This window comes from Peromyscus eremicus, chromosome 4 (assembly GCF_949786415.1).
Source record: "Peromyscus eremicus chromosome 4, PerEre_H2_v1, whole genome shotgun sequence".
NCBI classification, from domain to species: Eukaryota; Metazoa; Chordata; class Mammalia; order Rodentia; family Cricetidae; genus Peromyscus; species Peromyscus eremicus.
This window is the reverse complement of record NC_081419.1, coordinates 81,637,536-81,655,577: the sequence shown is the minus strand read 5'-3', so window position 1 is coordinate 81,655,577 and position 18,042 is coordinate 81,637,536. Positions and strand designations below refer to the sequence as shown.

Sequence of the window (18,042 nt, the reverse complement as noted above, 5' to 3'; positions counted from 1 at the left end):
ATGATGCTCCTACAAACAGAACATTCCCAAGACTGTCCTGGAAGCATTTGCATTCTCTCTCTTGGTCCTAGAGAAACTGAAGCTCAGAGGTATTCAGTGACAATCCAAACCAAAGAAAAGCCCTATTTCAGAGTTCATGATATTGGGGGCTATGTTAAAGGAGCACTCTGAAGGACTCAATTATCATGTATGAACTTTCAGTTTTAAGAATAAACCACAAAACATTTGCATTCCCAATTCATTGTGTTGGAAGGCAAACAGTAGCAGAAGAAACGCTTCTTAAATACTTCTGCACAGTATGCCAGTCACTAGCAACAAGGAACTGGATGCTGGAAAAGGTTTTAGGAGAAAAGGAACAGAGAAGTGGGCGAAGACAAAGGCTGGAAGCACGATTATGTGATTTTAATGTTTGGGCAAAAGTACAAGACGAAAAAAGTCTTATCTTTTATGTTCATTAATTCAGTGATTCAACAAACATCTGTGCACATCAGGTGTTTGAAGAGCCGTCGTTAGGTGCACACCATTGTCCAGCAGAGTGAGACATGGGCAAATGATTCTGTTTCAACCACGGGATGGGCTGTACAGATGTCTGGCCACTGTGTTAAGAGAATTCGACCGTCATGAGGGATGAGTGAGCTCTCCTAAAAAGGTTGCTCTATAAATAAGCAGGAACAGGGTTTACAAATGGAAAGAGGTGGGAAGGGGGCATGATGCATGTGAGAAGTGGGAAGAAATTCGATGTGGGAGTCATTGAAAATTGGCTATGGAGAAAGGAGATAGGCAATCAACTAAGAACCCCTGAAGACCATGGGTACAGCATCTACCAGCACGTATACAACAATCAAGAAGAGGCCTTCCAGATGTATTCTGAAAACATGAAGCCGGCACAGAGGAGATCAAGTGAACAGGGATGAGCATCAGTAAACAGGCACCGGTGGGGAGAAGACATTGCTAACAGCAACACCAAAAGGCACCTCATAAAAGGTGCCCCCAGGGAAGGTGGGATTAGACGCCACCGATGTTCAGAATCTAAGAAAAAGCAATAACAATAATCACACTTTAACTGACAGCGACTTTGTTGTTAACAAGTTTAACCCAAACCTGACTGGGGATCCATTTTTGGCCAGGGTGGAAAAAGAAAATGGTGTGTTTGGGTGGCAGGGCCCGAGCTCGGCTGAGCAGCCTGTGCCTGCTCCTGACATCCTTGCGGCCCGGCTGGGATAAATACAAACGGGCTGTAGCATTTAACTATCGTTCTTTTCTAAACTGGGGAAGAAAGACGTCTGTGTGCCTCTTTCCCACAATTCTGCATTCACTCCCTGGCCCCAGAAACCACTTGTCTTTCTAACCTTGGACGGATTCCCTAGAAGACAGCAGCTAGATAGAGTGAGAGGCAGCTTTCCTCTGTAAAGACAGTGGGGGTGGGGTGACGTGGTTGGGTGGGGGGGGTCAGCCAACTGGACCTTGGCGTCTGATGGATTCAGATTACAGCCTGAGGTCACTTCCTAGTTGTATGCCCTTAACTCGTTAATGATACCTTAGTTCTTACTACCCTAACAAGCTACTCACAGGACTGCATAAAATGATACAAGAATGGGGCTAGGCATGGGAAACTTACTCCTCATAGATAAGACCCACCCCACTCTGCCACTTCCAAGTTCGAGTCCCAACTGGGCCATTTCCTGAGTGAGGCTCGGCAATTCATCCGATTTCTCCAGTTTCTGTTTCTATTGAAGACGGAGGGGTCTGAGGGCCCTTCCGGCCTGAGGACTCTGTGCCACTGTGGAGACGGAGGTTTCGTTCCAAGCTGTCTTACACCCGTGCGTCAGCCACTTGGAGTTTCTGCGTCTGGAAGCCTACGCTGCTCTCTTAGCTTCCTCTGCAGACGCTGCGGACAGCTGAGTGTCCTTTCTGTAGAGTGCTAAAACACTCTGACAAAAGCACCTTAAGGGAGAGGGGTGAATTCTGTCTTACAAACGAGAAGTACAGTCCAACCTGGGGGGAGGAGTGAAGGCGGCAGGAGCCTGAAGCAGTTAGTCCCATTGAATCCACAATCAGGAAGCAAAAGGCAATGGATGCCCACTGCTTCTCGGTTCCCTTTCTCTATTTAACTATTCCGGGATCCCAGCCAGGGAATGGTGCCACTCATAATGGCCGGGTGTTCCCTCATCAACTAAGGCAATCAAGGTAACCCCCAATGGCTCTCCCAGGGGCACATCTTCTAGGTGATTCTAGATTCTGTAAAGATGACAACACTAACCATCACACTGTCACACACCAGGACGTAATAAGCTGAACCACAGAGTACACCCTCATGTCCTGGCTAGTCTTGTGTCAACTTGACACACAAACTAGAGTTATCTGAAAAGAGGCAACATCAATTGAGAAAAAGCCTCCCTAAGATCAGGCTGTAGGGCTTTTCCTTAATTAGTGATTGATGGTGGAGGGCCCAGCCCATTGTGGGTGGTGCCATCCTTGCTTGGGCTGGTGGTCTTAGGTTTCGATAAGAAAGCAGGCTAAGAAAGCCAGTAAGCAACACCCCTCCAGGGCCTCTGCATCACCTCCTGCCTCTAAGTTCCTGCCCTGTTTGAGTTCCTGTCCTGACTTCCCTCAATGATGGACTATATGTGGAAGTGTAAGCCAAATAATCCTTTTCCTCCCAGCTTGCTTTTGGTCACGATGTTTCATCACAGCAACAGAAACCCTAACTAGGATTCTTCACAATAACCATGAAGTAATATTTTTATTATTGCCCATTTTGCCAAAGAAGGGTCCCAAGAATCAGGAGGTTAAACAATTTATCAAAAACAGTAAATGTAAAACTAGGTGTCTTCTACTGCTTATAACTTCAACAAGCATCTCACTTTCCCATCCTTGGGCTGTTCCTAGCTTCAGCTCAATCTTGTGGGCTAGAGTAGCTCATCTCATAAATTAATCCAAATTAATAACTTTCTATGTTACACCTGCCCTGTGGCATAGGGACATACTAATGAGGGCCTGCCATCTCTGAACCAACAGTGAGCTCATTAGGGATTCTTAGGCCTTGGAGCTGGTGGGTCAGGATGAGAGTCAAGATGAGCAGGACTGAGGTCCATCTTTCAAATATGTTCACTATTAGCATCTGGCCAAACAGCTACTCAAGTTCCAAGTGAAGGTGCTGATGGAGTTACAGCTTTTCCGAAGCTCAAAAGCCCATGAGCAACTCTTTATGTCACACTTTATAGTCACACAGGCCCGTGTCTACCCAATGAGCAGACCTGTGTAGATCACTTAGCTCCTTCTGAGCTTTATTTATTATTACATTTACTTATTTATGGTGTATATATGTGTGTACGTGCGTGTTCCAGGGTGCATGTGTGGAAGTCAGGTGACAATTTGTGAAGGTCAGCTCTCTCCCTCTACCATGTGGGACCTAGAAATAGAACCGAGGTCCTTACACTTGGTGACAAGGTGGCCTCACCTGCTAAGCCATCTCACTAGACCCTTTGAATTTTCTAATCTACTAAATGACTTTGGAGAAGTTATCTGTAAAATGGGAATAATTTTAGCAAACAGGTGTAGAGTGCCTGGCCTGTCACTGAACCAGATTAACCCAATGATTTAAAAAAAAAAATGGAGCATGAGAGAAGCAATGTTGTTTGCAAAGATCAGGATAGTAGAGAGGAAACACAAAAATCAGTCAGAGGTCATTGGACTTGTATGACCCAAGCTGGTGAGAGTTGACTGTCCTACTGTAGTTGACCTCTACCTGGCAGAAAGGGCTGAAGGCGCCCTTTCCAGGGGAGAGGTTCCTGCCTGAGCCAAGTGGCAGAGTAATCACACACCATCTCTCACCCTCTGAGCACCCTGAGTTGCCCTGGTAACAGTGAGCTATTCTCAGCCTTCTCTATGGGAACCCAGCTTCTCTACCCATTTCCCATGGGCTCCCGTTGGTCTCTTGTTCTACACCCCTTATCAAGACCTCTCCCTCCTGCCTCACTAGATCAGGGTGGGGGTTAGAAGGGTAAGAGGGAAAAGGAACTGACGTGCAGCTAGGCTTTAGCTTTTTATTTCCTTATCATTTGATTTCCTTAGTTACGGCACATTTCCATTTATGGAGTACTTTCCCTTATAAAAATCTCCAAGTGTTTATTTCTAATCTACTAAATAATTCCTCTGACCTCTTCTTGTTTTTACCCTTTAAATATCTGTTGATGGTTCACTCACCACATTCCCCATTCCATTATTAATGGCCCACAAAACTCACTACCAGCAATCATTTACTGATTAATCTGCACAGCAATCCAGAAAGACAGGTAGTATTAATCCTTAGTTCTGCAGAGAGAAACCAAGGGGGAAAGGGGTGAATTCAGACGCCCAAGGTCAGTAGCTCCACAAGATTATAACCAGGACCTAATCTGTCTGTATTTCTGTGAACATCTCCCCCAGGCTGTGCCCTTCCTGGAAAATAAAACAAAACCCCCAAAAAGTTAGATCCATACCTAACTTTAGCTGCAAAGAGGTCACTGATAAGAGTGGCTAAAATGGAGGCTGGAGAGATAGCTCAGTGGTCAGACATGTACACTACTCTTACAGAGAGGACCTGTGTTCTCAGCACCCAAGCTGGACAGTTCACAAAAGCCTGCAACTCCCTCTCCAGTGAAGTTGACACCTCTGACCTTGGGCAATGCAGAGAGAGAGAGAGAGAGAGAGAGAGAGAGAGAGAGAGAGAGAGAGAGAGAGCGCCTTTAAAAAGAGTAGCTATAATGAAAAGATAATACTTGAAAGAAAAGTTTACTAAGGAAATAAAAAGTAAAAAAATTTGAATTACACCCAACTCTGCCACAGTGAGACTAAAACTCCTCATAACTTCTTTGCATCTCTGTCATCTATAAAAATGAGGTAACTATGCTAAGTGACTTCTAAAATACCTGTCTGCTTTAAATAAGACTGAGCACCTACTGAAAGGGCAGAGAACTTAAAAGCTCCCAAATCCAATGCCAAGACCATAACAGACTGGTGCATCATCATGCATCACTAATGAAGCCTGGCCACCACTGCAGAGCATGATGCCGCTCAGCAGCAGAAACAGACAACTGGACAGCACTGCCTTGAGACTTCAGCTCATAAGTAGGCTTTTACCCTTAAAAATATGTCAGTGGAAACAAAAAGACATACACATCAGAAAATAGACATTTCAGTTCTTGCTGCCAAAGGCGGTCCTGCTATCTGTTTAAATGTTTGTTTGCAAATGTATGTCTTACCAAAGAAAAGTATAACCAATATGGTATGTTGTCCCTAAAAGGGATAAATACGGAAATTACACAAAAAGGTTTACTCTTACCAATACATAGTACCAAATGGAAGTAGCCAAGAACGACGGAGATTTGTACTCTGATGTCAATGACGTACAAGTGGACAGGCATACATGAACACAAGAAAAAGCAAAACTGTTCACAGTTAAGCTTATTGTTTATTAATATATTTTAAACATTTCAATGAGCATTATTTGCCAATTAACACTCTTTATCACCTCTAATCAACAACTTAAAACTTTCCCATACCTTACTTTAGTTTGATAAATAAATAAAGTTTCTGCCTAACTCTCCTAAGTCATTGTCATTGGCTCACATACTATTCAAAACATCATTATTCTGGAATGATTTTTTTTTTTTTGGCTTGTAACTATATAATTCTTTAGTGTCTTCAGAAATGCTTTACCCTTGTTTTTTATTTTACTTATAATTTGTATTTCCTTTATGACACCGGGACTGACATCAGCAGCCTGAAGATGAACAGGTGGTAGGCAAGTACTCTACCACTGTGCTGCACCCCAGTGCTAAATCTCTCTTCTCATACAGGTGTGAATACCTCCAGGGAGGCCTTGCAATGCCAATATCTGGCAGCTGCCCTCCCAGGACCCAGTGTTTTGCTGAATTATTGACCTATGGGTCCATCCCCTGTGTTCAGGAAAGTCTAATGTTCTGTTTCCAGAGTTTGATGTCTGGGGAGTCCTGGCCAGGGTGCAGGACACTGGGGAAAGCTGCTTCTGGGCAGTACAGAGCTCAGGAGGGCCTGGGGAAAGCTGCTTCCGGGCAGTACAGAGCTCAGGAGGGCCTGGACTTCCTAGAGGAACTTTCACATCCTCTCTGTTACTTAGAAGTATTCTCTTACTGCTAGGTCATTTGTACATCTATGATCATAATACCTTGGAAAGACTAGAGCCAATGAATTAAGAATATGATTCTAGGCCTTGTGCGTGCCAATGAATGTCCTCATTAAAGCAGGATGAGGGAGGGAGAGGAGGTTGGTTTCAAAGCCTCCCATCTCTCTGCCCCAGAGCTGCTGAGACCAGGCACTGTAAGGATGCACAGTAAAATTAAATATCTAAAAATTCATCTTTAATTAACAAAATTGGATTAAAGCTAGACACCACGGCATATCATACAAGAAACGGCTGAGCTGGCTTCCAAGTGCTCTAATTCAATTAGGACGCAGTGAGTGACACTCAGACCGGGAAAGGTTAATTGGGGCCGCCGGAACGCAATCATTCCTTACCTAACCAGTCATTAAACTTCTTAACCTCTGAGGGCAGTCCCAGCTCGGTGAAATCGCCTGTGTGGAGAAGGATGTCCCCATAAGGCATCTGGATACCATCTGTTCTGGAGTGTGTGTCTGAGATGCAGACAAACCGCGTGTGGCCCGCTGGTTTTGGAGTGTCATATGGGATGGGGTCGACCCTAAAGTAGACATAACAGATCCCGTAACAGTTAAACATGTTAGAACCCTCGTGATAGTCATCACACATACATATCGACTGTCATCGCGTGCACACAACACACCCTAACAATCCAACGTAAGGACAGCAGGACCCCAGGTAGAAAGGGACACCTGGGGAGTGTGAAAAAGACAGCACTCCTCGTGCACAGCCTCACTAGGAAAACTCACAATGTGTTACTTACCTGGTAGGAAAATTAAGAGGAAAGAGTCAGAAAAGGCCCAAGCAACTGACAGTGATTAACACTGAAGTTTTGCGATATTGCGCCCCAACTGAGGAAGCAAAATTATGCCTTTTCTCTCTCACCAGGTTTCTACTCATCCCACCACTCATCAGGAAGTGGATATCTCATTTATTCCTTCTTAAACATGCATCGCTTAAGCAATGAGCTAATTTTCAGAAAGCAGCCTGCGCATGCTCCGTCAACTGAGATGCGGAGACAGCCCTTTACGTTCAGTTTCCTTTCCACACTCATTCAACACCCGAGTCTGCGGAGTTTTGCTAAAAGCTTTACTGATCAAGTTGTGGGGAGACAAAGGAATGCAGCTAACAGGCCTTTAACAAAATGCAGACATACTAGAAGAGCTTTGTCAATTTCATCTTTACCACCAGGAATTACCTGTAGCCCAGGTTACACCTTAGGTTACAAGGCATGCTCAGATACCTTGGGCAAAGATTCTCTGTAGTACAAACAGCATGTCTTCCAATGGATCCGTATGTGTCTGTGTATGCATCAATACATGTATTGTTTCAGAGACCTAAGCACTGTGAAATTACATGAGGGCCGTAAGAACCAAAAGGCAAAGTGATCAACCCGAAGCAAAGAAAATGAAAGAGAACACTTTTGTTTAATTGAGTGTAACGAAGTGTGCTAAATAAACTTGGTAAAGAAATGCAAATCTGACTCTCAGAGCAAACAGTTTTAATTATTTAAGAGGTCTGTCCCCCATGTTCAGGATGGTTTAACTGTATCAACTCTCCGCCGACAGCTCCCTTTAATTTCTCTGTACCCGTGTGCACTTATTGCTGGACTCCAGAGGGAAAGCAGCAGTTATCAAGGCGAAGAGAAGGTCACCAGAGAGGCAGCTAGGCACTGCGGGGGCTGGCATGTAAAACGTTAAATAAGGAACCCCGTGCTTTACATCACAGCCCCACCCTGGATAGCCGGCAAGCATCGGATAACACGGGAAAACACATGCCAACTTCTGAAGCAGAATGCCTCTGCAGGGTTTGTTTAATGTCTTTCTCTGTCTTTTTAAAGAAACAATCTATTTAACAAGGTAATTGCAGTAAGAAAATAAAGACATTCGTATGCAGCCTGGAGAGTCCTTAAATTTCTTCCATGTGAGCTTAATCTTTTCATCTTTGTCAAAGAAGCAAAGTAAAGAAGAAGAAGGAGACTAAGAAGAGAGGAGAGTGAGAAGGTGTCAGGAGCTGGGACACGGTTATCCAAGTCAGTCTAATTAGAAACCCCCAGATAAAGTTTAACTTGTACAAAATACATCCACAAAGGCTGTATTTTTCCTATAAAAGCTATAAGTGAATATGCTGCTACCACGGAGAAAGTTTACTAGCCCACAGATCTCACCAGTAGCCTGTGAGCCCTTTCTATTATATTCAATGATGCTTTATCCTTTAACATAGGAATGTATTCAGTCTTCTTGGCTCACTGAAATTCTTCCTCTCAGGCTCAGTGGTTGCCATCTTATCAACAACTCCTATCTGCTGAAAGTAGCTCTTCCAGAGAATGGGTAGTGTTCCACTTGTTGGCTGACTGTGTTACCCTCTAAAAGGGACAGGTATGGCTCCTAGACAGAAAACTCAGCTGCTCATACTAATGGGACTACTGCATTCAGACCCAACGACCGACATTTGAAGGAGACTTTACTATTGGATCGTTAAGAATACGAACAAGTTAAATGTTGTGAGTGTGCACAGGGGTGTGCGCACATATCTTTCTTTTCCAGTGTTTATCCAACTAATATAACACAGACACGGCCCTAGTCTGAATTCTGTCAAGATACAGGCATGGCTACTGCATCCAAATACTTGGAAGTCCATCCACTTCAGTCTATCAGAGGGTCATCAAAGTCATCCTTTTGAACTAGGTAGACAGAAAGTAGTAGCACATGCCACTGTAAACAGACCCCTTCAGTCTACGAACTGGCAAGCACGACCACACCCAATCATACCACTGCACAGAACATTTTCACCATCTCAAGTGTATGTTGGACAGCGAACTTTGAGAAACCTTGGGAAATGTCACTCACTTTTTAAGTCACTTCGATCTTCTCCTGTACCCTCCCACATCTTCCAGAGACACATGTACATGCCCAGAATTAATGCATGGAATCCAAGGTAATAAAAATGGAGGTGGGGACAAGAAAAAGAGAGAAAATTCCTCACCTCCACTGTGAGCCAGAAAGAGATGAAGTGGCCAGACCAGACAGACAGACAGACATGCAGAGACACCTCACTCATGGACGTTATGGGCATGATATTATCAAAGAAAACGGCACACGTTTGGGAGATACATAGAAGAATGATTGAAGAAGGGAGTTGGGGTAGTGGGAAAGATAAAAACAAACACAAACTCTCTGACCTTGAGACACTCAGGCCCTTTCCTACAGCATAAAGCTCGAAGCAGGAGATGGCTGCAGAAGACAAGACAGGGCACCATGCCACAGCCACACCCTACAACACCTTGATAAATATCACCTGGGAGCCAGCGGAAGGAAGGGATCTCCACCCACAGACTCCAAAGTCAACTCTAAGATGTCTGGGACAGTAGCTAAGTTTCAGTGAAGACAATTAAGGTTGAGACAACCCTGAGGGAAACTAGTACTTCCCAACTGGGCATCTGCTAAATACCTTGGAAAGGCAAGTCAAGACAGACAGATGCTTTTGCTGCAGGGAACATCCAAGGGGAACTCTGCAGGAGGCGGATCTACCTGCTCACCTGTGGGAAGTCTCACATTCCGTTTTCCTCTGTACTCAATAGCTCTGACACTTACTGCTTGTGCTACTGACTTCTCAGATGACCCAACGTTTTCCCTAGAGCATCACGTCAAGTATCCTAGGAAGAGTATTTTACCAAGGCCATAGAAGCCCCAGGGCCAGATTCAAATACCAGAGTGAGATTTGCACATACTTCTGAGTACTCCAGGGGGAAACAAGTTGACATAGAGGGATGAAAAACAAAACAACACCACAGTATCATAAAACCCCAAAGCAGGCAATACCTTATGGAAGTGTCTGACTCAATACTTTATACAATGCTTAAATACTCTCTGCTCATTCCCTGCCTAGCTAACATAAATTTCCATCCCACAGTGTGCCGAGAAAGGAAGCTCTCAAGCCCCGTCTTTTCTCCCAGTGCCAGGGGTTGCCGAAGTTCTAGTCATTAAATAGTTTTGGTTCCACTCAGCCAAACAACAGCAGTTCTATCTATAGATTTGCGCTGCTTTTAACTTTGCTCATAGAAGCTCCTTTTGCAGCGGATGGTGGTTAATGCACAGACTCACAACTGGTTAATGTGCTGGATAGAGATAACTCGGGGCTAGACTGCAGATGGGTCGTCTTGATTGAGCCCTCACCATCCAAGGCTCAGGGAACTTCAAGGTAGAGGAAGCTTAAAGAATCTAGGAACAGCCGGGCAGTGGTGGCGCACGCCTTTAATCCCAGCACTTGGGAGGCAGAGGCAGGCACATCTCTGTGAGTTTGAGGCCAGCCTGGTCTCCAAAGCAAGTTCCAGGAAAGGCGCAAAGCTACACAGAGAAACCCTGTCTCGAAAAACAAAACAAAACAAACAAACAAACAAAAAGAATCTAAGAATGGGCAGACTGTCCAGAGAGCTGTGACATGGTGACTTCCAGACAGGACATGGCTGTTCCACACACTACCTCACAGCAGCCAGGGCTATGGTTTACCATACAAGACCTGTCTAAGATCAAACCAGTTAATATTCTAGCACAGATGGTAGAGGCCTTCCCCTGCTGGAGGAGCTCTTGGCAATTTATGGCTGCTGAAGAAGAGCCACCCTCCTTTGGAGATGTGGCCACTGGTAGGTTGTTTACACTTCTGTGAAAGAGCAGACATCTATGTGCATATGGGAAGCACTAATGAGACTCAGGAGGTTATTAATAACAAAAAATAACAATAAAAAAGGACAGTAAGCTGAAAGGGGGAGGGGTGAAGGCACTGAAGTGGTACTGGATAGATATGTACAATATCCATGGTGTAAGTGTATGGAATGTTCAAAGAATAAAAACATATTTAACTCCCCCCTCAAAAGATTGTAGCTCCAGATTCTGCATCTCTGAGGAAAGCAAGCATGGCTTGGGGATGTTACTGAATTGCAGTTCTAACTGAGTCATTTACTTTGGGTGAGTTTCTTAACTCCTTTGAGCTTTGTTTCTTCCCACCTATAAAATGAGAATAGCAGTGCCTAATCTGCTGTGCTGCTGTGAAGATATAAACTGTCAAATATAGGGGATCACAAGCACATGCTCTGAAAACGGAAGCAGAATAAGGAGGGTAAAGTAAGTGTGGCTACAGAGCCAGACTGCGGGGCTCTGAATCCCGCTTCACAGGTATGAGAGTGCGTGTCAGTCGGTGGTCAGAGAGGCCAGGTATTTGGAATGAATAACTTTAAATGGGGACAAGTTTCCTTTCACTCACAACCGCAGGGGCTTCAGTGTGGTGGTATTGTGTTCTCCAAAATATTGTGTACCCTAATAAACTTATCTGGGGTCAGAGAACAGAAAAGCCACTAGATACTTAGGATAAGCAGTGGTAGCACACGCCTTTAATCCTAGCATTCCAGAGGCAGAAATCCATGTGTTCAAGGATACAGCGAAGCATGGTGACTCACGCCTTTAATCCCAGAAAGCGAGCCTTTAATCCCAGGGAGTGGTGGTAGAAGGCAGAAAGGTATATAAGGTGTGAGGACCAGAAACTAGAAGCATTTTGGCTGGTTAAGCTTTTAGGTTTTGAGCAGCACAGTTCAGCTGAGAGCCATTCAGATATGAGGACATAAAGGCTTCCAGTCTGAGGAAACAAGATCAGCTGAGAAGTTGGCCAGGTGAGGTTAGCTGTGGCTTGTTCTGTCTCTCTAGTCTTCCAGTGTTCACCCCAATACTTGGCTCCGGGTTTGTTTTATTAACAAGAACTTTTAAGATTCCTGCTGCACTTCAGTTCACCGTCCTGTTGCTTTGGGCTTGTGTTAAGGTCTTGGCAGGGAGTACTCAGTGGACCAAAGCTGCTCTCATCATGGTGACTAACAGTGACAGAGAGAAGGGTATAGTTCTCACTACTTCAAGGACATGCCTCCCATGGCCTCACTTCCTTCCACTAGAATGCATCATCTCTTCCCAACAGCACCACAGGCTGGCAACCTAACCTTGAACAAAGCAAATGGCCTTTGGAACATTTCAGATTCAAACCATACATGGTGTAAAAATCACAATAAGTGGCTTAACCCTTTGCTTGGTTCCTTCATCTAGAAAAAAAAGAATATAATAGTGCCTATTACCACACATATGTACATATGTACACAATATGCACACACACATGAAAATAAAAAGATCTCTCACACACAACATGTAACACAATAATGGACACAGAATCCACTCTGAAAACTTATTTCCTCATGGCCCTGCTTCTTGGTCCTCATTTGTCATTCTGAAATAACAAGAGAGTAAGAATCCAGTCGCTTTTCCACACAACAGTTCCCCAAATATTTGAAAACATCTCCTATGATCCCCTGTAATCCTTACTCTGGTTGAGTGTGCAGTTTATCCAGGTTTCCTATGTGTGCCAGGGGACCTGACGCAGTCACCTCAGAACCCTGGTGAGCTCGTCCTAGGTACAAATACATGGGTTGGAACCCCTTCATTTGTAGTGTAAAATTCACGGCTGGGTGAGTACAGAACAAGGAGCCATTTCTGAAAAGCAAGTGCTACTCCAGGCCATGGAATGGTCCGAGTCATCATCTCAAACTCACTTCCAATTAATTCTCTATTTTGTTTTGTCTTGCTTTATATGTATGAGTGTTTTGCCTTTGTATATGTTTGTATACCACATGTCTGTCTAGTGCCCTCTGAGGCCAAAAAAAGAAGTCAAATCCTCAGGAGCTGGAGTTACGGGCAGTTGTGAACCACCATGTGGGTGCTGGGAGCAGAACCTAGATCCCCTGTAAGAGCAGCAAATGCTCTTACCCCTTGAGCATCTCTCCAGCCCCTACCTATACCCATTCTGTGCCAAGTCTCAAATGTTATTTCTGAAGCTTAACCAAATGCTGTACATTCAAGCAAATGGAGTATTCCATTATTTCGCACTGATGCACTGGTGGTTTTTACCAATCCCTCAAAACCATAATACCATTGTTTTCATTATAGTCTTCTGGCCATTTCTGTTTTTTCTCCTAATAACTAATTCATACAGTATTGCAAGCCTCATTGGTGAATCTTTAGGAAAAGTCCTTACCACAGGGTACGAATTTATTCTTTAGACCATGAGCACATTAAGACCCTGCATATATAATTAGTTTCTCATCAGTGTGAGAGTGGAGTGTCACCCTTATCAAGCACCTTAACAGGATCTCGATGTATTTATCATCCTCTGTTCCACTCCAAGCCCATCATGCCAGGCTTATGCAATGCGCTGATTTTATCTTCAAAAACCTTCCGATGTGACATTAAAGTTTTCATTTTTAACATAAAATATTTCAGATACCATGAAAGCTAAATTTATACGTGTGCCGTTATGCCACCAGAACTAGACATTCTGCTTGAAAAAGAGTAATGCAAAACCTACAAGCACAACAATAAAATACATAAGGGTTAGGGCTGGAGAGATGGCTCAGCAGTTAAGAACACTGGCTGCTCTTCTAGAGGACCCAGGTTCAATTCCAAGCACCCACATGGCAGCTCACAGTTACCTGTAACTCTAGTTCCAGGGGCTCCAGATGCCCTCTTCTGGCCTCCTTGGACACCAAGCATGCACATGGTGCCCAGATATACATAGAAACAAAACACCCATACACATGACAATAATTTAACAACAAACAAATAAGGGCTAGGCTAGGAATCACAGCGCTGCTATGCAGGAAAAGAATACAGCTTGACCAGGCCTGTATCTTCTACAAAAATCTGCTTCACTTGCCTTCTTCAGTTTTACTGTTAAATTTTTTTAAATATTTTTATTTATAATTAATTTAATTTTACATATCAGTCACGGATTCCCCTGTCCTCCCTCCTCCCACCACCCAGGTCTTACCCCCAACCCACCCTCCATTCCCACCTCCTCCAAGGTAAGGACTCCCCTGGGGAGTCAGCCCAGCCTGGTAGATTCAGTCCAGGCAGGTCCAGTCCCCTCCTCCCTACACCAAGGCTGAGCAAAGTGTCCTTGCATAGGCCCCAGGCTCCAAACAGCCAGCTCATGCACTGAGGACAGGTCCCGATCCCACTGCCTGGGAGCCTCCTAAACAGTTAAAGCTAACCAACTGTCTCATTTATCCAGAGGGCCATTAAATTTTTTAAGAGTCTTACAGTTCTCACAAAAATTTACTTTTAGTTTGTACCTGAAGAGTATTATCTACGATGTCATGTTTGCCATGTTTTTAATTACACATTAAAATAAATTAAATTTTTATCTAAGATTTATTCACTCTAACACGTTTCGCCCAACACCAATAATAACGTAGCTCACACTTTGGGAAACATTGATTGGTGTAAAGTGACTGCCGTCCCCTGAGGAATCAGAACCAGAGCTAATATCCAGGTCTGGGACCTCGAAATTCACGTCTCTCTTCATCCACTTAGTTTTGGAAGTTATCTGAACCTGAAGAATATAGTGATTTTAAAATGATGAAATGTGGGCCAGTGAGATGCTCAGGTGAAGGTGCTTGCTGGTGGGCCTGCCAACTAGAAATCAATCCATGAGGCCCACATCACAGGGGAGAACTGACTCCTGAAAGCTGTCCTCTGACCTCCACATATACATACATACTACACATACACACACACACACACACACACACACACACACACACACACACCATATTACACAATAACTAAAGAAAGAAAGAAAATAATAAAAAATTAATAAAATGCCCATAATTCAATCCCCTAAACTCTGTCAGCCAATATATTTAAAGAGACCCTCAATTCTAATGAAATTTACCATCATATCAAGTCTCTCAAAATCTTAACATGCATATTGTAGTGCACCAAGGAAAGAAACAAAATCAAAGCTTGATTTTTAAAGTATTACTGGACATTAGTGGCCTTCATTTGTGAAGATTTTAAATCACAAGCACAAACTTGTGGTTTTAATGTGGGTCTCTGGAGAGGGGCTAATTCCATTGGCAAGCCTTGAAATGAGCCCAGACCAGAGATGCCTACCTACTCTTACTACATTTGGCCTGTGAGAACCTGGGCAGTCCCCTCCTCCTCCTTTCCTTGTGTATAGAAAGAGGGTCAGCTCCAACAGCTACAGGGTTCCAGAAAAGAATTCAGCATCTTCTACTTCTCTCCCTCCCGACCCTCGCCCCATCACTCTGTCTCTCTCTTTCTCAAACAGGGTCTAACGTAACCCGGGCCACCCTGGACTGTGGTGTGTAGGCACAGTTAGTGCTGAATCTTAACCCTCTTTCCTCTTCCTCCCCAGTGCGAGGATTGTGGGCAAGTGCCATCATGCCTGGGCGCTAAGGTCTCTTAAAACCTCTTCCTTGTTTCAACTTCACACTCTGCTTCCCTGGCAAAGTTCACTGCAGCCCAGATCCACCCAGAACTAGTGAGGCTTTGGAGAAGAACAATGAAATGGTAACTCCAGTCTCCAGGCAGAGCGTCTGGAAGTATTTGCTGTGAAAGGGAACAAAGGGGCCAGAATTCCAGATACCACACAAAACCAAACGAAAAGCTGTCCAATCCAACTAACGTGCTTCCAAAACGATCCATTCTCTTTTTCCTGAAACTACAAGCGGGTGAAGCTTTCCTGCTTTGGCCACCACACCCCAGAACCTCCGCAGAGCTGAAGGAGTGTGCAGGACAGAACCAGGTGTATAAATACATTCCCATTTGCTCTGCGGCCGCGCTTCCCTGTAACTGCTGAAGCGCTGTATCAACACTGTTCTATCACCAACTAATTACAGCGAACAAAGGCCACTGCACTGCACGAGTGCAGGCCGCCTCTGTTTTCCTCTGAGTACAGAAGTACAGTGCCGACGCTCAGTGAATATTAAGTGGTTAACAATTTAAATCGCAGAGCACTGCACGAGATGTGAATTCGTGGTCCTACAAGTGTGGTAACATTGGAGGTGTTTGTATCCTGTCAGGCTGGCTCTTGGATTAGCCCTGGAAGTTTCTCAGATGGCACAGCATTAGGTGTAAGTAACCCACTGGAAACGCACTGTTCAGGGTCAAATGTCCGACTCTATTCTAATGTGACATCCATATTGATTAGCTTAAAATTCTGGATATTGGCCCTATACTTGTGAAAAGGTGACACTTTCCTGAGAATCCACATCCTGCCATGCGGTCGCTGGTCAGATAAGTCATTCAACAACCATTTCTTAACCACTTATTGATCTGTGTGCCAGGAACCATGCAGGGTGGGTGCTGGGAGGGCAAAGAATCTTTAAGGACTCTACACTAGTCCACAAATTCACTACTAAAAAATATGATTGGCAAGCACCTTGGTCATTTGGTTATTTCACAAGGACTCATTGAGCATCTCCTGTAGCTCATGGATTACAGGAGCTGTGCTGCAGACCGCCGTAAACACCGAGATGTACTGTGTGGCTTGTGGATGTAGGGAAACCATAAGGAAGTATTATAATGGAGGATTCTGTAGTGTGTGAGATAAAGGAGAACATAGGAGGCAGAGCCTGTGTGTGGGGATGGAGCATTACAGTGGGTTCAGAACACAGGGTAGTGAGTGTGTCAATGTCATGTGCAGGGTGGGGGGTGGGGAGGGGTGGGGTGCTTTGTCTGGTTTAAGGAATCAGAAAGACGAGACCCAAGAATATCGCAAAGCTGGAATTTGACTTCAGATAAAAACAAACCTAGAACTTTAAAACTCAGGAAGAAATAGCCGTTGTCCAGGGAGTAAGTGTGGAGCTACCTAGCCTGTTAGGGACTTGTGCATAAGCTGGTGTGGCTGCAAGAGTGTCCCTGTGACAGTGAGAAGCAGAAGTGTTGAAGCCCAAGTGAAGCTGGAGGGAGACTGAGCCACAGAGAGCCAAACTGTCAAAGGGCTCTTAACTTTAGGAAAGCTGACACGGCTCCACACAGGGGAAGAGAGGACAGGTCAGCTCAGAACTGACTGCAAATCCCTCTGTGTACGGTGGGAGAGATAAGCTGGCCTGAGAACATGAAGGAAAGGCAACAGGAGAGTGATGACATCATACACGGAACCGTCACCCTCACGGTCACGCACACCATCAAGGAGTCTGTCTCCTGCAGCTGTCTCATTCCCCAATACCATCCTAATCTGAATACAGAACACGGATACACTATCACCCTGACAATGTTAGTGAATGGCAGCAACAGTACTTATCTAGATGCTGGGCACTGTGCAAATCATTTGAAAAAAAGCAAGAGCAGGGCCACGTCAACAAGGTTTTAATGGTCCCTTTGGGTTTCTGTTCCCAACTTTGGTTGATAGAGCCACAATACTAGTCACGCTTAGGGCAAAAAAACCACAATTTTTACCCAAATATGGGAAGTCATGTAAGCATGTTTCAAGTAAGTGAGCAGTTTTAAGACCCTTAACATGGTTCTAACATTTAATTACTTGTAATCCAACATAATGATTTTTACATTTAATAATTATGTCTCTGGAGCTGTCTTGAGATGGATGATAAAGACTTTTTTCCTATATTTTCACTCCTAGTTGAAATGGCTAACTAACTGATTAGTAGCAAAAATTACATCCAGCCACACAACCCATGGAGCTCACCTTCTCCCGACTCTGGGGGCAGGGAGCTGCCGAGGTAGAATTCTACACAGTACATGCTTCTCCATGACTGCTATGAGTCAGTATTTCCAAGTGACCAAAGGTGGGGGGCTTGGGGCCAGTCAGCTAGCTACTGTGTTGAGAAAAGATTCCATTGTAGGTCTGACTGAAGCCCCAGGACTCAGTTTACTTCCAACAATACCACAGGCAATGCCACCTATCATGTTACATTACAACTTCCGTTAGCTCTGCCTGGGTTTTCCTGTTGCAGGACACAGAAGGCCTACCAAGAAGAATGCTGGGCAATCAGTCCGCTATATCCTTCT

General features: G+C 44.5%; 1 protein-coding gene across 1 annotated transcript in view; it reads right to left on the bottom strand.

Annotated features, from left to right (window-relative positions):
- Mpped2 (metallophosphoesterase domain containing 2) overlaps nt 1-18,042 on the bottom strand; it is a 180,020-nt gene that overhangs the window by 120,240 nt on the left and 41,738 nt on the right. The window contains exon 3 of the mRNA XM_059259470.1: nt 6,538-6,719. Within this exon, the coding sequence (XP_059115453.1) occupies nt 6,538-6,719 (182 nt within the window). The remainder of the gene's footprint in view (nt 1-6,537; nt 6,720-18,042) is intronic.